This window comes from Mastigoproctus giganteus, chromosome 5, assembly GCF_048544385.1.
Source record: "Mastigoproctus giganteus isolate SK-2022 chromosome 5, ASM4854438v1, whole genome shotgun sequence".
Taxonomy (NCBI): domain Eukaryota; kingdom Metazoa; phylum Arthropoda; class Arachnida; order Uropygi; family Thelyphonidae; genus Mastigoproctus; species Mastigoproctus giganteus.
Genome location: NC_143579.1, coordinates 62,197,955 through 62,222,125, shown reverse-complemented (window position 1 = coordinate 62,222,125; position 24,171 = coordinate 62,197,955). Strand labels below are relative to the sequence as shown.

At 34.0% G+C, this 24,171-nt stretch overlaps 1 protein-coding gene across 1 annotated transcript in view; it reads left to right on the top strand.

Annotated features, from left to right (window-relative positions):
- LOC150085450 (focal adhesion kinase 1-like) overlaps positions 1-24,171 on the top strand; it is a 377,186-nt gene that overhangs the window by 139,216 nt on the left and 213,799 nt on the right. Inside the window, exons 5-7 of the mRNA XM_090374569.1 lie at positions 3,542-3,717; positions 9,374-9,461; positions 19,032-19,108. Of these exons, the coding sequence (XP_090230695.1) occupies positions 3,542-3,717; positions 9,374-9,461; positions 19,032-19,108 (341 nt within the window). The remainder of the gene's footprint in view (positions 1-3,541; positions 3,718-9,373; positions 9,462-19,031; positions 19,109-24,171) is intronic.

The following is a 24,171-nucleotide window of genomic DNA, read 5'->3' as shown; positions in this document are numbered from 1 at the left end:
AACAAGAAGTCTGACCGTGCTAGGTTAGGAGAATAGGGCGGGTGCTGCAGTAGTTCAGAGCCACACTGGCAACAAAGTTGGTGGTGGCAACAGTCGTGTGAGCCGGTGCATTGTCTGACAGAAGATGGACACCTTTGGTTAACATTCCACGCATTTTCACCTTCAAAGCATCGCGGAACTTTTTCAAAAGATTTCTGTAGTATTCTCCGGTAAATGTGGAATCACGAGGTAGGTAATCTGTCAGGATAACCCATTTTCTGTCCTAAAACACGGACAACATCACCTTTGAAGATGGAGTGGTCTTTGCCTTTTTGGAAGGTGGGGAGGAGGTGTGCTTCCACTGCTTTGACATGTCTTTGGCCTCCAGATCATACTGGTACACCCAACATTCGTCATTTGTCACCAACTGATCAAAAAAGTTCTCAACATCTGCATTACACAAATCCAATAGTTTGCGAGAACATTGCATTCGACATTGCTTCTGCGAAGGTATCAGCAATATTGGAATCCATCATGCGGAGACCTTAGACATGTGCAGATGGTCATGTAAAATGCTACAGGCAGATCCATAATTAATTCCCACTGCATTTCGACGCATTGTTACACGTCTGTCACTCAGCACCAGCTGCTCAGCCTTTGCAACTGTCTCACTGTCTGTGAATGTTGATGGCCTTCCTTCTCTTTGGCTCTTCAAAGATGTATGACCACACTGGAACTCCCTTTTCCACTTTTTTACAGTGTCATAGGATGGACAATTATGCCCATACACAGCTTTCCTTTCTTCGTCAATTTCCTGAGCTTTCTTACCCTGCAAATGCAGGAACTTGATCAATGCTCGATATTCCACTTTGTCAACCATAGCATCTTTCCTCAGATTCCAGGCTCCACCTCTAGTGTACGATTACCTACAGGAATGAAATTTCACATGTTAGTTATTGAATGTGTAGACAACTTATATTAAAAACGGCATCTTCCTATTGATGTTTTATCTAAGTCAGGGTACGAACTTTTTGATATACCCCCCCCGTATAATTAAGATAAAAATAAGTAAAACAAATGCCAGTAGTGTGGCAAACCAATAGAGTGAAAGTAAAAATAAACCATACTATGTATATATTAAGTGCAATAGCATCATTAATACACAGCCATTTCTGAATAAACAGAATATTTATAAGGCGGCATCGTTTTAAGTTATATTTCATATTGTGAATAACTTCACAACGAGTTGCCATGATATTGCACTACTTCGAATAAGTAACGCTTCACCTAAGGAGAAGACTAATGTTACTTATTCTCATGGCAACTCGTGAAGGTATTCACAATATGAGATATAACTTAAAACAATGCCGCCTTATAAATATTCTGTTTATTAAGAAATGGCTGTGTTATTAATGATGCTATTGCACTTAATATATACATAGTCTAAATTTGCTCGCAGCTTGAGGTTTTAGCCCTAAATGCATCTTAATAAACCATACTTAATAAAACAAAACAAAAGGGAGGAGGGAAGAGAAAGGGTATTGCAGAAGAAATGCTCCTAAAATACCATGTTTGCGATACTAATTTCTTTTTCTTTTCTGTTTATTATAATTTGTTAGTTTTCAATATATATAACCAAAAAAAGAAAAAAAAAAACCATTTAAATGCAGTTCAGTTTAACAAGAATTTAAAAAAATTCTTTTTGTGGACTTTTGATTGGGAGTTATGATAGGTTTGAATATTGAGATATTTTATATAGCAGTATTTAAATTATTGAGTCTAATGTATATATATATACTTAAACATTATAATGTCATAAATTGGAAATTCTCAAAAATTCAGCACTTTGAAAATTGACAATTTAATGTGTCATTAACTTTTGTGGAAGTTTCCAAACATATTCTGAGTCTTAAGTTGATAGCTGCTGACTTTAAAACTGTGTCTGTTGTTTTTAACTTATTAACATTTTTGAACTTGTATAGGTAAATTTAAAATGAGATTTTTGATGTTTTTGAAATAAATCTTATCCTTTTTACATGATACTTTATATATATAGATATTGCCACTGGTTGCAGAAATCCCTGCTCTGTATTTTTTGTCTTTTACATAGACCTGAATCAATCATAGATCAATGGTTTTTGGCAATTATACCTGTTATTAATATGCCAATAAAACCCAAACCAAACCAAAGCTGGCTTTAAAAGTGTATATTATGTACAGTTTGTATGACTATAGCTATCATAGGCTAGGAACAAGCAATTGGTTAGTGAAAGCCACATCATGGAGTTTGATTATGACAAACTATCATATAGTGGGAGTTTTAACGTCTGGGAACATGCTGTTTTAGGAAGCTACAATCAAGTTTCTGTGGTTGTGTCTATATAAGTGTGTTAATAATTATTATGATTAATTGATATTAATCATAATTATTGAATAATCATATTAGTATAATTGACACTACAATTTTTATCCCTCAATGCTTAGACTGTGATGCTCAATCAGGAATGTTTCCTGAAGTGAACACAGGTTGGCATATGATGTATTCTGAAATTCATTAAAAATTCTTAATTATTGTAGTAAAAATATACATATTACCACAGGACTTTGTGGGCTGAATTTAACCCGGTTTAATCTTAGAGATTGTCCTTTCTTGTAGTCTTCGTATTTGTGTAATTTAAACATTTTCTGTGACATTTTAATATAATGTGCAAATAAATTTTGATGTTAAATTTTGATTCTCTACAACACTGCATAATTTGTAGAGAATCTTAACATGAAACATCTAATTTTGACTAAAAAATGTCCACTTAACCAGTCAATTATCAGATGTTCCTCGCCCATTTGAAGATCTTTATGCTATTAGACTTAGTGATACTCTGTCAGGAGTATGACTAAGTCTAATTCTGTGATTTGCATACATCTTTATTTGAAATAAAGAGATTTACTTATACACAGAAAGAATTGCTTTATTTCACTTAAATTTATTTCTGAGATTAATTTTTTCACTAATAGTTTGTAAAATTTTGAACAGCTAGAATATTTCTTTGATTATTTCTTAACATCATAGAATTTGAAATGTGTATGCGTTATTTGTTTGAATAAAGGTCAAATTTTTTTTTTTTTTCTGGCTAGTCTTCCATTTATTTGTATTTTTTGGTGTGTTATTTAGACTTTGAGGTCGTAAGCTATAAAGAATAATTTTGATAAGGTATTTTTGGAAAACACTTCTACTTGCTGACTCACAAAAGGTTGAATTTTTTAAAAATTTTAGCTTTCCTTAAAATTGTCTTTATGCTAATAATGGTAGCTTATCTCAAGCCACAGAAATTAATTTCAATATTTTAGAATTTTTGGTGGGTGGGGGAGAGTGATAAGAGAGAGGAGAGGGCAAGTTTGGATGCAATGCACAAAATAATTTTGTTGAGTGCGAAAGCATATGAATTTATCATATCAGAGCAAAAATTTATTGTGTACATTTGAACACTTAAATGAGCTGATATTCATTTCTGTTTTAGTTCTGCTTTTGAAGGGATTTAAATAATAAAGTAATTTTAAATTTCAGGATGTTGTTCATTTAGTAACCAGTCGATTATCAGATGTTCCTCGCCCATTTGAAAATCTTTATGCTATTAGACTTAGTCATACTCTGTCAGGAGCAATATACTGGCTCCATGCAGAAACTACAATGTGCAGTGTTGTTGAAAAGTATCAGTTACGCCAGCCATTTGATGAATGGAGGTAAGTATTTGTGGTGTTGCATAGTATTTACAACTGCAAATGTTTACTTGCTTGTTAAAGCCTTAATGAGTGCAGCTATTGATTTCTGTTAGTAATCAGTAGCTGCATTTATTAAGGTTAAGTTGCCAATATTTATAATTCAAGATGAGTTTGTGGATTTATGCTAAATAAATACTTTATTTAATTTATGCTCCCCTCTTGTGTAGACTGAGCATGCGGTAGGATTCTATCAGCATTAAGTCTACTCAATCCATTCAAAGCCTTTAACACCTCAATTAGAAATTACCTAAGGATGGTACCTAATCATTAGATGCTGCAGTTTGCAGAACTGAAGCTCTTTCCTGATAAGAGCACCCTTTTGTTCTCTTCATTAATGTCATTTGCTTTTCTCTGCATCCGTTTCAACAGATTGCCCTCCTTCTGCAAATAAGACTTCAAGGCCTGTATGCAATACTTGAGATGTAGCCTGTTTATTACCTTATACCAATGGTGTCCAGCCTATAGCCTGCAGGCTGGATATGGCCTACAAATTATTTTTATATGGTCTGTGTGGAAAGTGAACTAAAACAGCATTTAAAATTTTGTTAATTATCAAAATTTTCTCATTAAATGTTTTGTTCAATCAATGTAATTGTGTATTTGATACGCACAATTGTGTACTCAGTGCCGTCATGGCATGGTAGGCATCCAGGCAAATGCCTAGGGTGCTATTTGGGAAGGGGTGCTTCACCATCGTGCAGATTATTTAATTTTATGGATAATCCATGTGCCTTAAACAAATGCTTGATTTGCCTAGGGCACAAAAATATCTCACGTGGCACTGATTATACTTAATAAAATTTTCGAATATTTTCAATTTTAGGTGTATCATATTTATCTATTCACCTTAATATTGAAAAGCAGTTATCCTTTTCAGGTTATAAATTTTCTAAAGTGAGCATTTAAAAGCAAAATTAAGGTATTTGTTTAAAAAAAAAGTAAGTCATATTTTTATAATTTTAATAAAATATAAAAAATAAATCACTGGCATACATTTGTTACACATAAAAGTGTTGGGAATCATCATTCTTCTCTTTCTCACTCTCAGGGTAACTCTGGATTTTTTTTGCATAAGCCTCAGGCTTCCTTGCACCATATGGCTAATAATAATAATAATTTGCATTTTTTATATATAGCTTGAAAATAAAAAATTGTAACATGAAAACAGAAACTTCCTTTTACATATAACAAGATATGGAAGTTGTAACACACAAATTTTTCTCAAATCACTTAGTGCGGCCAGTGAAACAAATCTAACTTTGAATATAGCCTCTGTACAGGAAAAGGTCTGACATCACTGCCTTATATGATGGGATAATCACTTCCTTACCCCTGCTTGCAAAATTCCTGTATATCATTGAGAAAACTTCATGAGCTATTCTGGCACCTGTCTGTGCTGCTCAGAACTTCATATCTCACTGCACGATTACCCTACACAATTGGGGGGAATCCCTGTAGCTGCATTACAATTAACACTATGCACAATTATCCCCATATCTTTTTCATTTTCCACTACCTTCATTGTGGTACCACACAGTTGGTACATTAATCTTGGACTACTGCACTGCTACCCATATGAAGTAGTACCTTGCATTTCTCAATGTTAAACTTCAGTTACCACTTCTCAGCCCATCTGCCTAATTTGTCTAGATCCTGTTGCAGTAGCATACCCTGACTGCTCTGATTACCCACCCTGCTATATCACTTGCAAACTTAGACTTTAAGCCTGTATGCCTTCATCAGTACTATTAATAAATATAGAAAACAACAATGGGCCCAATCTGGGGGATTAAGTTGATAACATTAGTCCTAGTAGAGCATTGCCTATTGATAACCACTATCTTTTTCCATTCAACCATCCCTTTATCTGTAGCAGTAACATGCTCTTAATGCCACACTACTCCAATTCATATAGCAATCTTTTATGTGCAGCAGGAGCATCAAAAGATTTTCTGAAATATAAGTATAATGATGTCAAAATTATTATTAATTATTATTTTTTTTGCATTAATTTCCGTTTTACTATCATAGTATCCAGCGAGATTGGTCAGACATTTCACTCCTTAAGAAATCCATGTTGTAACTGCAGTACAACTGCATTCCTATCTAGGTGCTTCTGTATTACTTGTTTAACCAGTGACTCCATTGTTTTTCCCGGAATTTCTCAAATAATCTTTTGATCTCCAGCCCATAGGGACCTCCCTTAAATCCAAGGATGTACTCATAATCGTGGCTGAAGGTTTCCTTACCTCCTTTAATATACAACATTCATACCCAGTGGACCAAGTTATTCATCCCTTGCCATCTAGTGTTTTACATAAGTAAAGAGTCTTAACTAATTATTTTTACATTCTTTGCCAGAGACTTCTCATAATCTGCATTAGCTTGCCTAATCTCTTTTGTGACTTGATTGCAGACTAGTTTATATCTATTATAGGAATCAGTATAAGCTGATAATTTATATGCATCCCATGCATTTTTTCCGTGTCATGAGTCTCATCAGCTCACGACACCGATTTAGGTCTAATTCTTGACCAGTAGCTATTAGTTGGTATAAAAAGCCCAGTAGCATCTTTGATTACTTTCTTGAATGCTTTACATTTTGCTGTTAGTAACTTCATCAGTTGGTTTCACTGTGTAAAATTTAAACTGATTGAGACAACTGTAGTCACTAAAGAAAATTCTTTCCCTTGCATTTTACAGTATCTACATCTTTAAGTAAATCCAACAGCAATACACTATAATCAGTGCCACTTGTTCTGTTTCTATTTAAGTATATCCCAGACCTGTAAAAACAAACTTTTCTGTGAACAAGTACAGACCATGCTGAGAAAAAGTCTACCCTATGAGCCTTGCATAGTCTCTCCAGGGCCGAATTGAACCTCAAGAATCTCATCTTGTACTCTCTCTCTCTCTCTTATGTCTGGGAAATATTGCAGATCCTTTCAATTTCAGTCCTAACTCATGAGTTTTTCTCAGGAATGCTCTGTACTTGTTAATTAATTTCTCAGATCTATTAATATCATTAGTATCAACAAGTTCAACAACAACGTATTTTTCACATTTTTGACAGTTGTTGGCATACTGATTGTTTATAGCATATGTCGGATTTTATTATCATGCAGTACATGTAGTTCGGTTAATGCTAAGTATACATTACCTTATGTGCTTATTGAAAAGGTGATATCACGGGGTCTTGCCTACTAGTCAATAAGTTTGCATTCTGAAATTTGATAATAGTGTCTGGATTTGGTAGTTTATGCTATATTATTTAAAAATTTATATATTCTGAAATTTCCTGGTTTTGATAATTATATATGATAAATATCATATACAATTAACAAGTACAAAAATCAAAAATAAATATCATAGCAGCAAATGCTAATTTTACAAAAAAAAGTATTTTACTTTTATTGTACTGTATGTGTACATTACACCTCAAATACATAAATATTGAAATTATTTCATTCATGTTCATTTTGCTTTCAAATGATAATGCCTAGTGGAGTTGCTATAGTTAACAAAACTTTTAAGATTGAAAGTTTGTAAATTGGTAGATTACTGTAGATCAGTGGGTGCCATGTTTCTGATATTCCTATTAGGTTATTAGTTGTTGATTTAATCAGTACTAAAACTCATCAGATTTATTAACTATACTGCTATTTCCCCCCAAGATCTGCTGTATTGGTGTTATAATATCTGTCCCCCTTTCAGATATAATGAACTTATCTGAGAAAAACAGTCCATTCTGTCAAAAGTACAGGAGATTATTTTGAATTACAGGTGACCCCCGTTTAATGCTGATAATTCATTCTCGAAAAACAGAGCACTAAGTGAATCAGCGCTAAGCGAGCGGTGTATTCCCGTAATGTAACATATGTATTTGTGAGTCACGATCTATGCCATAGGATATTTCCTAATCAATAATAAACAGTAGTGAAAAGACACACAAATATCGGTCAAAATATTTAATATTAAAAATTTATACATATAAAATATTCTCCATTACATATGTATATAATTATGTGGTAAGTAACTACATTATGTATCAAAATTATAAATTTATTAATCCGATTGATGGCCCTGGGCTGTTGAGTTTTCGTAACTTTGGTCGATTTTGGGTTGTACTTTGGCTGTCTTCCTAGTAAATTAAAAGGGGTTTTACTTTAAAATCCCTGCTACGTTACCATCCAACAATAAAGTTAACCGATCCTTCACCGCTTTAAAGCCTGACATGTTTTTTTTTTCTTTTTTCGATATGAAACTTCTTTTAGGCATTCATTTTCAAAAAAAGTTCTGTTTCACCTATGTTAAGAACTTGTTCAGAAGTTTTAACACTACTCTTCAATAATTTTTAGAAGTTCTTTTTTGAAAGTTTCGGCTCCTTCTTGATCTGTACTTGCGGCTTCCCCCTGGATTTTAAATCTATCTTACCAGCCCTTACTAGCTTTAAATGGTTCCACATTTTATTATTATTATTTTTTTAAGGTGAGCTTTCTTCAGATCATCATATAGGCTAATTGATTTTTCTTTAATAATATTTAACTTAACGGAATTGTGCGTTGGATATTACCTTCAATAAAATTATTTAGAAGTCTCTCCATTTCAATTATAATAGCTGGCCTAGTTGCTTGCAGTGGGACAGCTGTCTTTCCGGCTACTAAAATTAATTCTTTATAATTGTCCTTACAGTGGAATCTGCCAGTCCTAAATTATTGCCAGTCCTAAATTATTGCACACATCCACTTGTCGTTGAACGGAATCGATTCGCTTCAAAACGTATAATTTAATTTATTTTCAAATTCAGTATTTTTCTTACTTTAGTAGGCTTCGTACCACGTCCAGACATTGTTCCTTTTTAATTCTTAACCGCCATTATTAATCTTTGAAAATGTAAGAGCATTTCATTAATTATGATACAATGTTCGAGTAAACTAACGATGTCTAACACTGTACCGAGTGACTTCAGATAAATGCATATAACTCAAATATTACAAGCAATATACTTGATAATTTTTTTTAAATGTTGATCTCGGAACTACGTAACAAGTCACCATAGTGCAAATTAGTGTGGGAGAAAATTTCACTGAGTGTGGGAAAATTTCGCAAGTCAGCGTGGGAAGTTTTGCTGTTCATTTTCAAGATATCGACTACATCAGATGAAACGTTTTCATTAAACATGTAAAAAATTCAATTTGTATGCTGGTAAAAGAGCGTTATAGTGAGTTGTGACGGTGTTAGAGAGATATAGGTTATAATATAAAAACAGTGTTATATTGAATCAGCGTAGAGCAAACCGCATTATAACGAGAGAATATATTGGAGAATATATAATAAATGCCAAATTTTCATTAATAAAAAAGTTCATTTTTTGTTATTAATGAAAATTTGCAATTATAAAACTTAGATTGTATCAGCATCAATCAGATTAAGCCGAAAGTAAAAAATTAAATTATCAGTATCCTCTATCTATTAGCAAAAGAATTTTGCTAATATACAAAAACAGCTTACATTATTTAATCTAATTCAGAAATCCTGTTAATTTTGAAAACTGTTAAAGTTACTAACTTCTTTTTGAAGGGTTTTATTTATTTATTTATTTTTCATACCATTTCAGGTTTCAACTACGAATACGTTATATACCTAGTGATTTACGAGAGCTTCTTGAGAAAGACAAAGTTACATTTCAGTATTTGTATGAACAAGTGAGTTCTGTTTTAGTTTATATTTTTATTATATTGTTTGTACTCTTTCTTTGCTTATTTTTGGTTTCTTAAATTAGATAAATTTTTTAAGGCTAAATTTTATTTTTTCATGTTTTATATGGTGGATTATTATGAAGTCTCGTTTGTGTTAACTTGTAATAGAAATATGTCGAAACCATATTTTAGCATTTCAGCTTGTTTTCTCATATATAACACTTTTTTTCCCTTCCTGGTTTTGATTAAAAGCCTGTATGTAAGTGATGTGTATTATGTGTACTCAGGTCAGCTTTTACCTGATCCATTAGAAATGTATGGGTTGGGCTGAGTTATCTTGAGTTAGTACCAAGGAAATTTAATTCATATTAGGTCAGATATGTAAATGGCATGTATTCTAAGACTGATCTGGAGAAAATTTTAGGAGTTGGAAACCTTCTCTGTCTGACTCAGCCCTGCTTGCAAAAAAGTTTTTGTAGTCCACTTCATCATCATTGGGATTTGGATTGAAAGTAATTGCTTAGGCTTGGATGAACCCAAAGTGTATTTTTGAGAAATGGTGTTGTCAAGCTGCTTGCTGTGTAGATCCATAGTTCAGATTCTTCATTTGGATTAAGTGAAGTATGTTAGTATTCACTGATGTGATTAAATGATCCAAGGAAGCCATACATTTTCTGAATTTACCACTCCCACGCTAAAACACTATCACTCATACTTTTCCATCACCAAAAAAAAAGGTGACCATCCGATTCCACTTTAAAAACTTTACCAGACTGTTTGCTTGAGTGACATAAGAAGATAATTTATTCCAATACAATGTTCCATCTTCTTTTTAGCAAGCACTCTGAAAGTAAATTTCACAAGATCCAAACTTTTGTTGCAATCCAAAAATACAGTCATATTTTTGTGTCCCTGGTTCTTGTCTCTCTTGCTAGGGAGAATATACCTCTTATTCAGTTTATTGATCCTTTTAGGAACTTAAACATTTCAATCTGGTCTCCCCCCCCTGCCAAATGCTGTCAATCTTTATATTCAACACTTAAGTTGTTCCTTGTGGAAATAACGATTAATGCCCCTCACAACCTGGTTTTCTCCTTTGAACCCACCATAAAAGTTCCATCTTCTTTTTAGGTGCAATTTACAAACCTGCATGCAATATTCCAAGTGCATTCTTGCTATCATTTTATATAGCAGACCGATGGCTTTCATTTCCATATTTTCAAAGTTTGAAAAACCATTGATAGGACATATGCCTGTGTGTTAAACTTTAACTGCATCTAGCTCTTTTCATCGTGTAACACTTAAATTGGTTCCATCCTGAACCACATCCCCCCCCCCCTCCATAAGTTACTCCTGGATTTAACAGTAGGGAGCTCCAATATTGATTCCTGGCAGCTCTGTATAGTTCACTTATGAAGTGAACGATACAGTATTGTTCATTTATGATTAGATTCTGTCTCTCTCTTTCCTCTATCTCCTGATCCACCTGAAGATCTTCCCTGCAATCCAAGCTCATTCCAGTTTATGCAATAACCTAACATGTAGAATCCTCTCAAAAGCTTTATTGAAAATCCAGCAGGTTTATAATGTCCAACACGTGTGCTAATTGTGTTCACTCTGGTTTTTGACATACCTATTCCCCAGCTTAGTTCTTAGACTACTGTTGTTTGTTTCTGATTTTTATAAATAATATGACTGAGCATAGAGGGTGTGAGGTCAATTTCCAGATGATGTAGATAATTGGTTAATGATCACTGCCAAGTAGTATTTCTTCAGGATTAATTGAACAGACTCCAAGGATGGTCAGAAAGGTAGTAGCCATGTTTTAATGCAGCAGAATGCAAGTTATTACACTTGGAGAATAGCAATCCCAAAGTAACTTGTGCACTTTGTAGGAATTGAAATGACCCTTGGAGCTATGATACAGGCATAAATGAACTTCTCTGAGCAGTGTAGATAGAGAGGCAGACAGGAAAGCCCATGGTGTCCTGTCACTGATTTGTTGAACAGTAGCCTCTAGAGATAAGGATCTCATAATCCTACTGTATAAAGCAGTTGTAATGCTTCATTTGGAATACTTTGTCAAGGTATGGCGATCTCACCAAAAAAAAAGATATTGAGCTTCTTGAAAGGGTCCAAAGATGATTAATATGCATTGTTGATATCTGCAAAATGGCAACTGTATGAGAAAAGACTTTGATTATGTGGGCTACAGAGGTTGGCAGCCAGCCCCCTTAGAAGGATCTGATTGAAGTCTTATAAGGCTTTGAGAGAAGATAGTAAAATGAATGAAGGCAATATTTTCACCGTTATGAAGGATTCTAAAACTAGCAGTCACAAATTCAAATTATGGGGGAAGAAGTTTAGATTGGATTGCAGGAAGTTTTCTTTTAGCCAGAAAGTCATTGATTACAGTAACAAGTTGCCTCTGTAGGTAGTTGAGGCTGACAGCTTGGAGAAATTCAGAGCTCAACTGGATTATCTACGTGAGGCAGGAAGCACATAGTCCATTTTTTATCTATTTTTTTTGTATATTTTCTTTTATCTGATCTTTTTCTTCCAGTCACATAGCTCCCTGAGGAGCTGTTGTGGCCACCAACAAATTCCTCCAACTGCATCGATCATGTGCTATACGAGCAGCATCACAAAGTGTCATGCCCAGAAGTTCACTGATCTCGTCCTTCCACCTAGTTGCAGGTCTTCCTCTGCACCTCTTCCCCTTGGTTTTTCCTTCCATTATATTCTTTAAGAGAAAGTTTTCCCTTCTTACTATATGACCAAAAAACTTGAGTTTTCTTTTGTTGATGCTATTAAGAAGATTTTTGGCCTGCCAATTTTATTCAATACCCACTCATTTGTTCTTTGATCTAAGTAAGAAATATGCAATATTCTCCTGTAACACCACATTTCAAACGCCTCAATTTTCTTCCTGTCAACTCTTTTCAGATTCCATCCTTCCCATCCATAAGTTGCAACTGGAAAAATTAATGAATCAATGATTCTCAGGTTCATCTTTAGGGGCAGATTATGATCTCTCCATAATTTCATCAGATCAGTGACCGACGTTTTAGCAATTGCCTGTTGTCTCTTTACATTGTTTGAGCAGTCACTATTTTTATTTATTCTTGACCCTAAGTAATCAAATTTCATCAACATCTTGCCCATTAACTTTCACTTTACTGGAATCAAGATTATCACCATAATTTTAATTATACACACATTCAGAAACAATCCTTTATTCTTACTTGCTTCACATATTCTCCTCAGAGTTTCTTTAAGATGATCCTTAGAATTACAAATTAGCACAGTATCATCTGCGTAACGAAGGTTGTTTATCTTCAGTCCTCCAATTTTGATGCCAGTCTCTAAATCTTCCAAAGCTTCACGCATGATATCTTCAGCATAAACATTAAAAAGGTGAGGTGACAAAATACAGCCCTGCCTGACACCGTTACCTATTGTGAAAAAGTCAGTGTTTCCCATGTTCATTCTCACAGTTCCTTCCTGTTCCTGGTACAGTAGCTTAATCAGCTGAATTATGTAGGTTGAGAAACCCATAATAGTCATCATTTCCCATGACTACATGAGTTTCTCATGTAGTCATGGGAAATGGTGTTCAACATGAGAAACTCATGTTGAACACAATCAAATGCTTTTGCATAATCTATAAAACACAAAACGACTGGAACATTGAATTCTTTGCATTTTTTCAATAATCAGTCTTAGGCTTAAGATCTGATCTCTGGTTCCTCTACCCCTTCTGAAACCTGCTTGCTCTTCTGGCATTTCTTCAAGTTTTCTTGAGATTCTGTTCAATATGATTTTAAGAAGAATTTTGCTAGCATGAGAAATTAGGCTAATAGTCCTATAATTTGAGCAAATTTTCAGATCTCTTTTTGGTAAGGGGATGAAAATTGATTTCTTCCAATCTGATGGCCACCGTTCTGTTTCTCAAATTTTTACAATCATTTTATGAAAAACTTGGCACCCTTCACACCTGTAGCTTTAATCAATTCTGCTGGGATTTCATCAATTCCAGGTGACTTGCCACAAGTTAGTTCTCTGATGGCTTTTTCGACTTCTTCGTTCAGTGGAACTGGTTCATGATCACACTTGAAAAGGGGTTGGCAGATCATTAGTGCCAGCAGGTGCTTAGAAGAGCTGCTCACAGTATTCTTTCCACCTTCCTTTGATTGTGTTCTCCTCTGTTAAAATTTCCCCTTTGGAGTCCTTAATTACATTAAGTTTTGGTCGGAACTTTTGTCTTAAGGACTTAATTATATAATACATCTTTTTAGTGTTTTGTTTGTTGTAGTATTCCATTTCTTTACACTTTCGATTGATATAATCCTGTTTGTCCTGGCTTAAACAGCGCTTGATGACTTTGCTTAGTTCCTGATACTCTTCGTTTCCTTGTACACCCTGGGCTTTTGCAGTTCTTCTCTGTTCAATAAATTTAAAAGTGACTTCTGTAATCCAAGGCTTCCTGATATTTGACATTTCTCCAATGTGTCTATTTGCTGAATCCTTAATAATGCTTTTTGTATTTTCCCACATTTCCTCTGGCAGCATATCGTCATCTGGTTCTAATTCTGATTGATTGATTCTGATTCTGATTCGTCATCTGATTGCCTGTTTCAAGCATATAATCGTTTGGAATATTTTCTACATCCAGTCATCTAAGAAAAACCTTATTCATGATCTTTTTCAGCTTCAGCTTGAGAACGATGTGGAGTAGCTGATTAACACTGCCACAATCTACTCCAAGAAGTGTTTTTGCTGTGATTACACTGGAACACCACCTTTGCTGCATAAGGATATAATTAATCTGATTCCTTGTTTTATGATCAGGAGATCTCCATGTGTAGAGCCTTCTCGGGTGCTGCTGAAAGCAAGTGTTACCTATGACAAGACTGTTCAGAAAGCCATAAAATTCAATTAAACTTTCACCCCGCTCATTTCTAGTGCTAAGGCCAAACCTACCACATTCCAGACTAGAAGAAACTGGCTTGCCTACTTTTGCATTAAAATCACCCATGAGTATCAAAACATTCTTTTTTGGGACCAGATCAAGAGCTGACTGGAGATTTTCAAAATAAACATCCATATCTTCGTCTGTGGATGTTGATGTCAGTGCATATGCAACTAAAACTGTGAGATTTACTGGCTGACTCTGAAGTCTAACCGTCATCATTCTACTATTAATAGGATTGTATCCAAGAAGAGACCTTGAACATTCCTTATTCAAAATGACAGCGACATCATGTTCTTTTACTTGGTCACTTCAGGAAAAAACAACCAAAAACCCATTTCCAGTTTTGAAATGACCTTGTCCTGTCCACATGACTTCGGTTGCTCCTAAAATGTCAATTTTATACCTATCCATTTCATTGATGACCATATCCATCTTGCCTTCTTTTAAACTTTTTACATTTCATGTGGCCATGTTTACCCTCTTCGTTCTTAAATTTAATTTTACAGGACACACAGTGGCATCTGGGATATGGTTAACAGCAGTTTTTGGAGTTGTTTTTGTTGTGGTCTCTGTGGCATCAGATAATGCGGTGGTATGCCATTGCCTACCACATGGCTGATTTTGAAAGGGGCCAGCTTTAATCATAGGAAGAGTCATCATGCATCTCACGAAATGCTCGGGAAGAGAAAGTTGACTACAGAAGAGCCCTGCTTATTGCAGAAAGGCTGATTACAGCTGGCTTTTTCCTGGTTTCCAGAGGTCATCGTTTGTTTATATATATATATATTTAAATAATGGCTTAAAGTTTAATATAATATTTTCATTTTATTTTGAAATATGGGATATATATATATATATATATATATATATATAAAACGGTATACTGCGGGCCATTAGGCCAAGATAACTTATAAAGATTATGATAGCCTGTGTAGGTCTACAATGCTATACCCTGGAAATAAACATATAATTAGTAATAATATATAAATATAATACAATAATGATTATGTAGCTAATTATTGATATATAGATATATTGAAAGGGACTTTTTCAAGGGCTAACCCTTTCAATATATCTCACCAATAATTAACAGAACTATCTGTTTCTGATAGCTGTCTGCCTGTTTAACTAAGTCCAATTCTTAAACTTAAACATATGACTAATTTGGTTATAAATTTAGCAGCAAACAGGCAAGATAACATTTAGCCCGACAGATAACTTCGAAACAAATATATAGAAAATAAAGGCCAACTATAATTTTCAATTTCTGATGTAGTAGTTTTATTTGATTTATATTTATGCAAAAGAAAGCTACTGCTGACACAAGGAGAAAGGAAGTAGGGATAAGTATAGTAATAGTACCTTAATTTCCCTCAAATTGCTCTAATAGATCTTGAGGTATGAAAAATTAGGGTTAGATAGTAAAAGGTGAAAAGTAAAGAAAACAGCTTTATATAATTGTACTTAAGATATATACCAGGAGCGTAACTGCCCGACCCTTTAGTAAGGGATCGTGGTATGTCTATAAGAGGACACCAGTAGATGTTTAATAGATAGAGATAATGATAAAATAAAGAGTAATATGGAATAATAAAGGAATGGGTAATTCCAAATACCTAAATACTAACTGATTTTATAATAAGTTATAGACAATCTTTACAGATCATTTAAATTATCCCATTACTTCTAAATAGCATATGTTCTATGCTGAACAGATAATTAAGAATGGTTAATTTAGAATAACCAAGTTTATCAATAAATAGGAAAAAGCTGCTTACCACATTGAACTGTTCTAAGTGAAAGAATGAAAATGTTGAGCACATGTTACTTTATACTAAACAATTAGTGACAACAGTACCCTCACAATTCTGAAGACTAAAGGACAAACTAATTAAATTAAATAAATTTAAAACCAAAAACAGCAGTGCCCTCTGATTTTTTGGAAAAGCTTTTTGAACTAACTAATAATTTAAATTATGGTTGAATTGTATACTACAGAATTTGAAATTTGTTCAGAGAAAATCCAATGAAAATGAATAGATGGCCATCAATTTTTTTTATTTTTTTATTTTTTTTTTTAGTATGCAAACTAACAAAAACAATTGGAATAAAAAACCTTTTAAAATATTTTATAATATAGAAATGAAAGTACTCTTTAAAATATGAAATTAATTACTACCTTATGAACAAATATAGGTGCAACTTTTTCAGTGAGCATAGGCTATATGTTACATGTTCAAAAGATAGTGCCTACTATATACATATGTACAAGTCCTCAAAATGACTAATGTGGAAAGGAATATTCTTAAATGTAAAAGAAAAATTTATGAATCGGAGTAGGCTTATATTAAAATTGAGTTACTTATGTTACTTGTATAGAAAATACTTTTGCTGTGATGTAATTTGGGTTTATATTATTATGCCATTTATTTATAGCAATAAAAATGGCTATATGAAGGTTTATAGCTATAAAATTAGCTGGAAATCCATTTTCAATCAGCTTAGACCTAAATTCTATAAGTGTTTCAATAATATTATTGTCATTATTGCATATTTTAATCAGTCTGATGCTTTGAGAAATTATGATATTTTTGTGTATACACTTTGAAATTTTAGAATGCCAGTGCGTAAGGTTTATTGATTTAAATCTGAATTCTTTGCGTTTATCGTATGCTTTATCATCTATGTAGATTTCTATATCTAGATATGTGGCTTTTTTTGTACTATACTTATTTGTACACTCTATCTCTAAATCTGGAGGGTAGTGTTTAACTGCATCTATAAGAAAGTTAGGTTAATTTATCACTATTAGATCATCGATATATCTATAAAGTATTAGGTTGTTATTTAAGTTTAGTTCAAAATGATGCAAATAGAGGTTAGCGACTAGACATGGAGGCTTGTAGTTTGTGGTGTAAATAAACTCAGTAGGTAATGCTGAAAGGATTTCTTCTGGTTTTCCTTGAATTTTGTCTGACTTTTGGATAAGAATTTTTGTGTTTCTGATGGAAAGAGGCTTCTTTGGAATAAGAATTGGCAGAAGCTAGCGAGTTGCCTGGAAAACTTTTTGATTATAATAGAATCTCCTGTTGGAGGATGGGGGATGAGTCTGGTTTGGAATTACTGTTTATGTTCTTTAATATTAGCAATGTGGTGGCTCTGGATTATTTGATTGAGTTTGTTGTTCAATTTTTCATTTATTTTCTTCTTTGCTGAAAGAACTTTAAGTTTCTGTTTTGCCTTCTTTTCAATGTTGGAGGCTGGGTCTTTAGGCATTGAGGATAAACTGAAGTGTCTTCTATCAGGTGACTAAAAAGTTCCTGCAGATTTTTCCAAGGTTAATTTTTTGACAGAAAAGTTGTGGAAGCCATTGTAGATGGCAGTTATCCATCAGTGCACTTCAAAAGTACAGGTGACAATGGGTTAGTTGATGCCTAGCAATCATTGAATGCAAGTTGGTAAAATACTGAAAAGTAACAAAGAAATGGCTGCTACAATTATAGTTATTTAAGTATATTTACTTTGAGTAATAAACTGGGCATGAACACTACACAAGTAGGCTTAAGATATGCACAACATTCAGAGAAGATACAAGGATTAAATGTACAACTCAGAAAAGTCACGTGATAAATCACTTGATAACACACCCCTTGAGGGTCAACGACCACCACTGATGATGAAAAACTCAAGGCTGTCATTGAGTTGGACTCAAATCAAACAAGCCAAGTGCTTGCAGAAGGATTCAATATAGAAATGAAACTATTCATTTTAATTTCCCAGAAAAAGCATACAAACTGAGCAAATGGGTTTCACATAAACTCACAGCTGACAAAAACTCCAGAGACTGTCTGTTTGTTACCGCTTTCATGTAACATTAGTGAGTCATTTTTGGATCAATTGTTGATGTGCAACAAAAAATGGCTTTTATTCAGCAACGCCAAATGATCACATTATTGGTTATCATCCTGTGAACCTGTGATGCATGCATCAAAGTTCTCACATATGCAGCAGAAGATTTTGTTGTGTCTGGTGGAATATAGCTGGTATCTTCTTCCTTATGGCCAAATGATCACAGGGATGATAAGAGGTTTTTTTTTTTTTTTTTTTTGTTACATTTTAATTTTATCCTAAAAATCCACGTGAACCTTTTTGGTCACTCAATAGTAGGTTTGGCTGCATAATTAAACAATTTCATATGGTTAAGAACATAAATTCAGTGTGAAGGAGGTAAAATACTGAAAAGTACAATTAAAATTTTGCTAAGCTTTTGGTGATAGCATTACATAAAAATTTTGAAATGACTGAATCTAATTGATTTTAGACAAAAAAAAAGTTTGTTGGGTTGGCTGACAGTGTAACTCTGTATATATAATATTTCAGTACATGTTCAAAAGACTTGCTTCTTGTTTTACATTTCTAAGGCAGCTGCATGCATCATTTGTATTTGGAACATTCTACATAGTAATTTTCATTTAGTTGACAGTTGGTTGATATTAACATAATTGTTATGATTTGGTGGAAAAGTATATTAAGGACAAAGTGTAAACTGATATATTCGTTGAATATATAATTTTTTATTTATTTATTTTTTTCACTTTCAGGTGAAAAATGATTATTTAAAATTGGAATCAAACATTGACCAAGATTTAGCCATTCAACTGTGCTGCATAGAAATTAGGTAAGAATATCATTAATTTAGATTATTTAGGAGATAAGAATTTTTTTCTATCCTCTACTATTTCAGTTCATAACCTTTTTAATTTTCCAGTATTAAGTTTGCCAACAAGTGTCTTATTGATTTGCCAGTTACATCAATTCCAAGATATTGGAAATAGGTTACTTTTGATATGACTAGTGAAAACCACACATGTACCCATGCACACATGTATCCACGCGCGTGCGCATGCACATATGCCTGTCAAAAATGTAAGACTGATGTATTTATTCAAATGCTGTGTGAAAGCTGTGAATGAGATGAAAACGTTATTGTATAATACCAAACTGGTACGTGCAATCCATTTTTGCCATCAGCATTTGATCATCCATTACACATTAGCCTTGTGTTGTTGTTTTGAAATTGCCAAACTGAACATGCACATTCTAAAGAATATGTGTATGTGTTAAATTTTGTGTTTACTTTGTGTATACAAAATATACCTACACAAATATACCTTTTGTGTAGATATATTTTGGAAACAAAAAGTTGCTTTCAGCTAAACTGTACATCAACATTATGATGGCCTTAAAGTTTCAAAATATCCACAAAAAAGCATGGCATGTGTGATTAAATATCAAAGTGATGTTATTGTTGGCATTTTTCAACTAAGAGGACTCAGTTCATTGGTAGGACCTTCCTGAAGGTGAATCACATTTTGTTGAGAAGTTTTAGAGATTATGTAATGGGATATACCTAATGCAACCAGGCTATCCTGCACCAAAAAATTAGCACTGCTGAATTATTTTATGCAAATTTAAGTTTATATTTGTCATTGTCAAATATTTTGTCACTTGGACATAGCTTTCTGGCATTTTTCACTAGTGAAGATCTCTATCACCGCCAATTCCAAATTTTTCATGTGGCTGATATTCTCTGATTTTTAATACATGATATCTCTGTACCATTTTAAAGATTATCACATTCTTTATCATTTTTGATATGTGGCAATTGCTTAATGATGGTTTGTGTTGCTGTTTTATTGCACATTTCTTGTAAGGCTAAAGACATTGAAATGGTGCCACAGCTGAGCTTGCTTTTTTGATTAGCCTACAATAGTTTACTTCATTATATGTAGTACAGCTAGAGCACATTGTCTGAATTTATTCCTAAAACAGTCCATCTGCCTAAAATCAGGCAGATGGGCTGGAGTGACAATTGCAGTTTAACATTGACAAATGCAAGGTATTGCATATGGGTAGCAGTAGTCTTAGAATAACATACCATGGCACAATATTCACGGTATTGAAAAAAAAAAAAGGCACCTTAAGATGTCTTTTTCCACTACCCTGATTTGATTGGCAGCTTAAAATGGCTGTGATAGTACATCCATGGAACAGAAGTATTGGTACAGTGACTATCTAGGCAGTAGGTATATAAGAAATACCTTTTCTGTAAGCACTGAGAGTTGTGGCAGAACAGAACTTTTTGCCACAATTCCAATTGGTGAGATAAAGAAAATCTTTATAGTTAATGGATAGTCATAAGTTGCAGGGACTACCTGCTTCCAAAAATAGAAACTGATGAGCAAAAAATAAATCACCTAGTTAGTGATTTCTTTTTTGTTCATCAATTATTGTTTCATGTATTCTGTCATTAGCTTTTTATCTGCATGGCAAATGAGCAGTCAGAACTTATCTGAAAATTTGTACTGATAGTATCAGTGTACAGGGATATGGTAAGTTCACTTTAGAATATTGCCGTCATACCATAAAAATTCTCTGATAGCTTGCAATGCTTGATCATATGTAAGACTTGTCAGTGTCACATTGAAAATTTTCAGACAGTTTTATCTTTGTATATATCCCAAAAAGTATCCTGGCATGCAAATTCCGAGTAAGGTGGTAGATTGATAGTAGAAATCGATCTACCACCTTACAAAGCCTCACATTATGCAAATTATTCATGCCTATAAAAACACGGGTTGTGACCACATCACTTCATTCGTGGCGCCTCCGTAGCCAGGTGGGTAAGAGCAGCAGTGCGTAGAAGACGTTTCTTGATTAGACCAGGGTTTGAGCCCGTAACCACCAAATACGGAGGATGCGGAAAGGTCAGGGAATGACCACTGCATATCCCTGGAGCAATATGGCCTTAGTTGCTAATGCTCCTAAAAACCAAATAACAAACAATTTCATTTGTGTTTTTTGGCTTGTTCAGTGTGATAGCCACATCTCCAGTACTCAGGATGGCAAGTCATCGTTGTTTAGATGATTCTTTGAGATGGCAGTCTGTTGGAATATAATGTCCTGTCATCATCTGACTTAAGATTGCTGCGGCCACAGGTGAAAATATTTCCAACTGGACTGTGTTAAGAAGGCTCAATTCAAGTGACTCTATGCAAGCAAGCCAGTGGTTTGTATCCCATTAACCCCAAACCACCACAGCTCATCAAAACTGGTGCCATGAACATGTGACATGGAGCCCTGACAAATGGGGTACAGTTCTGTTCTGTGACGAATCCCATTTTAGCCTACAAACAGATTCTAGAGGTTATTTCATCTAGAGACAACAAGCAATGTGGTGCCATCACTCCAACATCAAAGAAAGGGACACTTGCTTTGGAGGTGGTGTTCTCGTGTGAGGCAGAATAATGATCAGTGGCAGCACCTCTCTTCATGTTTTTGATAGGGGCACTGTAACTGCTCAGAGGTGCCAAAAAGAGATCCTCAAATCCTATGTGCAACTTTTTAGGGGTGCAGTGGTGCAGATTTTCTTTTCATGCACAACAATGCCACTGCACATAGAGCTCAAGTGGTGGAGGATTATCTTGAAACTCAAGATATCCAGTGACTACTGTGGCCCACACGATCACCAGACTTGAACATGTGTGGGATGCCCTTGGGCGTTGCATTGCATGCCGACAGTCAACTCCTCGGTCACTTGGTGAGCTAAGGTCTGTGCTGGTGGAAGAATAGGATTTGTTGCCACAGAATCTTAGACGCCCTTATATCGAGCATGGTTCACTAATGTCAGGCCTGTTTAGCCATTGGAGGGGATTATATGCTATACTGATGTCATATGACCTTTTTTGGTGATTCTTATAAAATCCCTATAAATGTCCCTTATACCTGCCCAGTTTCTTGCTGTCTCCTCATTTCATCATTATTCTGTGGTACGCCACCATACCAAATTCTGTTCTGCTTCATTGTAAGCTTGCACGAGTTACGCCATGGTTACTGTGTGTTCTGTTAATTTTGTTGAGCAATGTACTTGTCCATTTATTGAATGCAAGTCCTTGAATGGTGCATCTTCAGGTAATGGAGAGACAGAACAAAAAGAAATACTTTCTACTTTAGCCAATATACTATGCACTGTTACTTTCAGTTCCTTAGGGGGGTGCAAAGTTAATTGTTTGGTTTTTGAGATTACATTCATTGCACACATGAATTGTATTGTAGAAGCTGCAGTGTTCAGAGAGGTTATTGTCCTACAGCAGTATATGTATTATACTGCTATATGACATTACATCTTGGTCATAGAATACTGTTCATGTGTTTAATGTCTTCAATGCTATTGCAATCATGGTTGCAGTGATAACTATGGTTCACCATAATTATGATCTAAAAATCATTAATTTTGGAGGTTTTTAATTGTTAAGTAAATGGATGTCCAGTGCTCAAAACAGAAGGAACTGGAAAGTTGCTGGAGAGGCCTTCATCCTGCAGTGGATTGAAAATGGCTGATGATGATGATGATGAATTGTTAATTTTCACAATTAGAATGTGGAGATTTTTTGTCGATAGGATATAAATAAATAAATCATTCGGTTTCTTTATAATAACATGCTGGTTTTCTTTATAATAACATGCTGGTTTTCTTTATAATAACATGCTAGTTTTCTCTATAATAAGCACTCTAGTTTTTTTTATAATAAGCCATTGCACTAGCACAGTGGTTATGATTCCTCTCTTTCCACTCTAGTGGAAAATGCTTATTTAAATCCTTTGGGATTGTAGGAATATTAACTGATGGCTGATGAGAGTTGTGTGGTTTTAATTGGATGAGAACTGTGTGGAATGTGTTTGCCAGAAATTAAAAAAAACAGAAAAAAAAAAAGTTAATTCTGATAATGGTGTTTGGCTCTGTATTCACTGTTTATCCAATAATATGGTATGTGCTTATGTAAATAGTGCATTATTGGCAAATATAATCATATACATTACTTGGTTAATTAAAATACATAATGGGGCCATTCAGTTTCACTGTATAGAAGAATGGCTGTTGTTAACCACTGTGAGATGCAAGGGATAGCAGCTAGCAGAGTAGTTGCGATTTCTGGTTTTTCATGCAGTATGGATAAGGCTTCTATTCAAATTCCATCATTCAGACTGGAAGAATGGACTGTGCAAATTCTAAACAATGACATCTTAATAATAAAGATATGAAACTTTGTAATAAGAAATACACGTGTAGAAAGAGTACTAAAAAAAGTAAAAATTTTAAACCTTTTGGGCCGGTTAAGTCTTCTAAAGTTTTTTGTCACCTATCAATGTTGTCACCATAAAGTCATTTATGGTGACAACATTGATAGTTATTCAGCATGCAGTATATCAGTATTTCTTGCTGCTGTCTTTTAGAGGTCATTAAAAGTAGATTCACAGCTTCACATTCTTGCCATTTATTTGAGAATTGGAATATTATGTGCCATAAAGTGTTTTTGTATTGATTTAGTTGGTAATGTGTATACTGTTGTAATTGTATCTTCTCCCATTTTCAAGATGCAAATAACCAAAACAAGCATTTATTAATTATTCATGTGTAAATATGCTATACTAGGTAAAATCAAAGTTACAGAACTTAATTTTTATTTAAGCAAATATATTTACGGATAATTACATACTAAATTTTTCACGTTTTTTCCATCATCATATAATTGCAAATAAATAAATGAATATTTGTTTATTTTTGTGGTCAGTAAAAACAGAGGAGTTCTTTCAGAATCCTTTTTTTGAAAGTTCCTTTTTGTAGCTGCAATAACTTCTACTTCACTGGAAAATTGTTGTCCCTTTAATATGTTCTTTAAT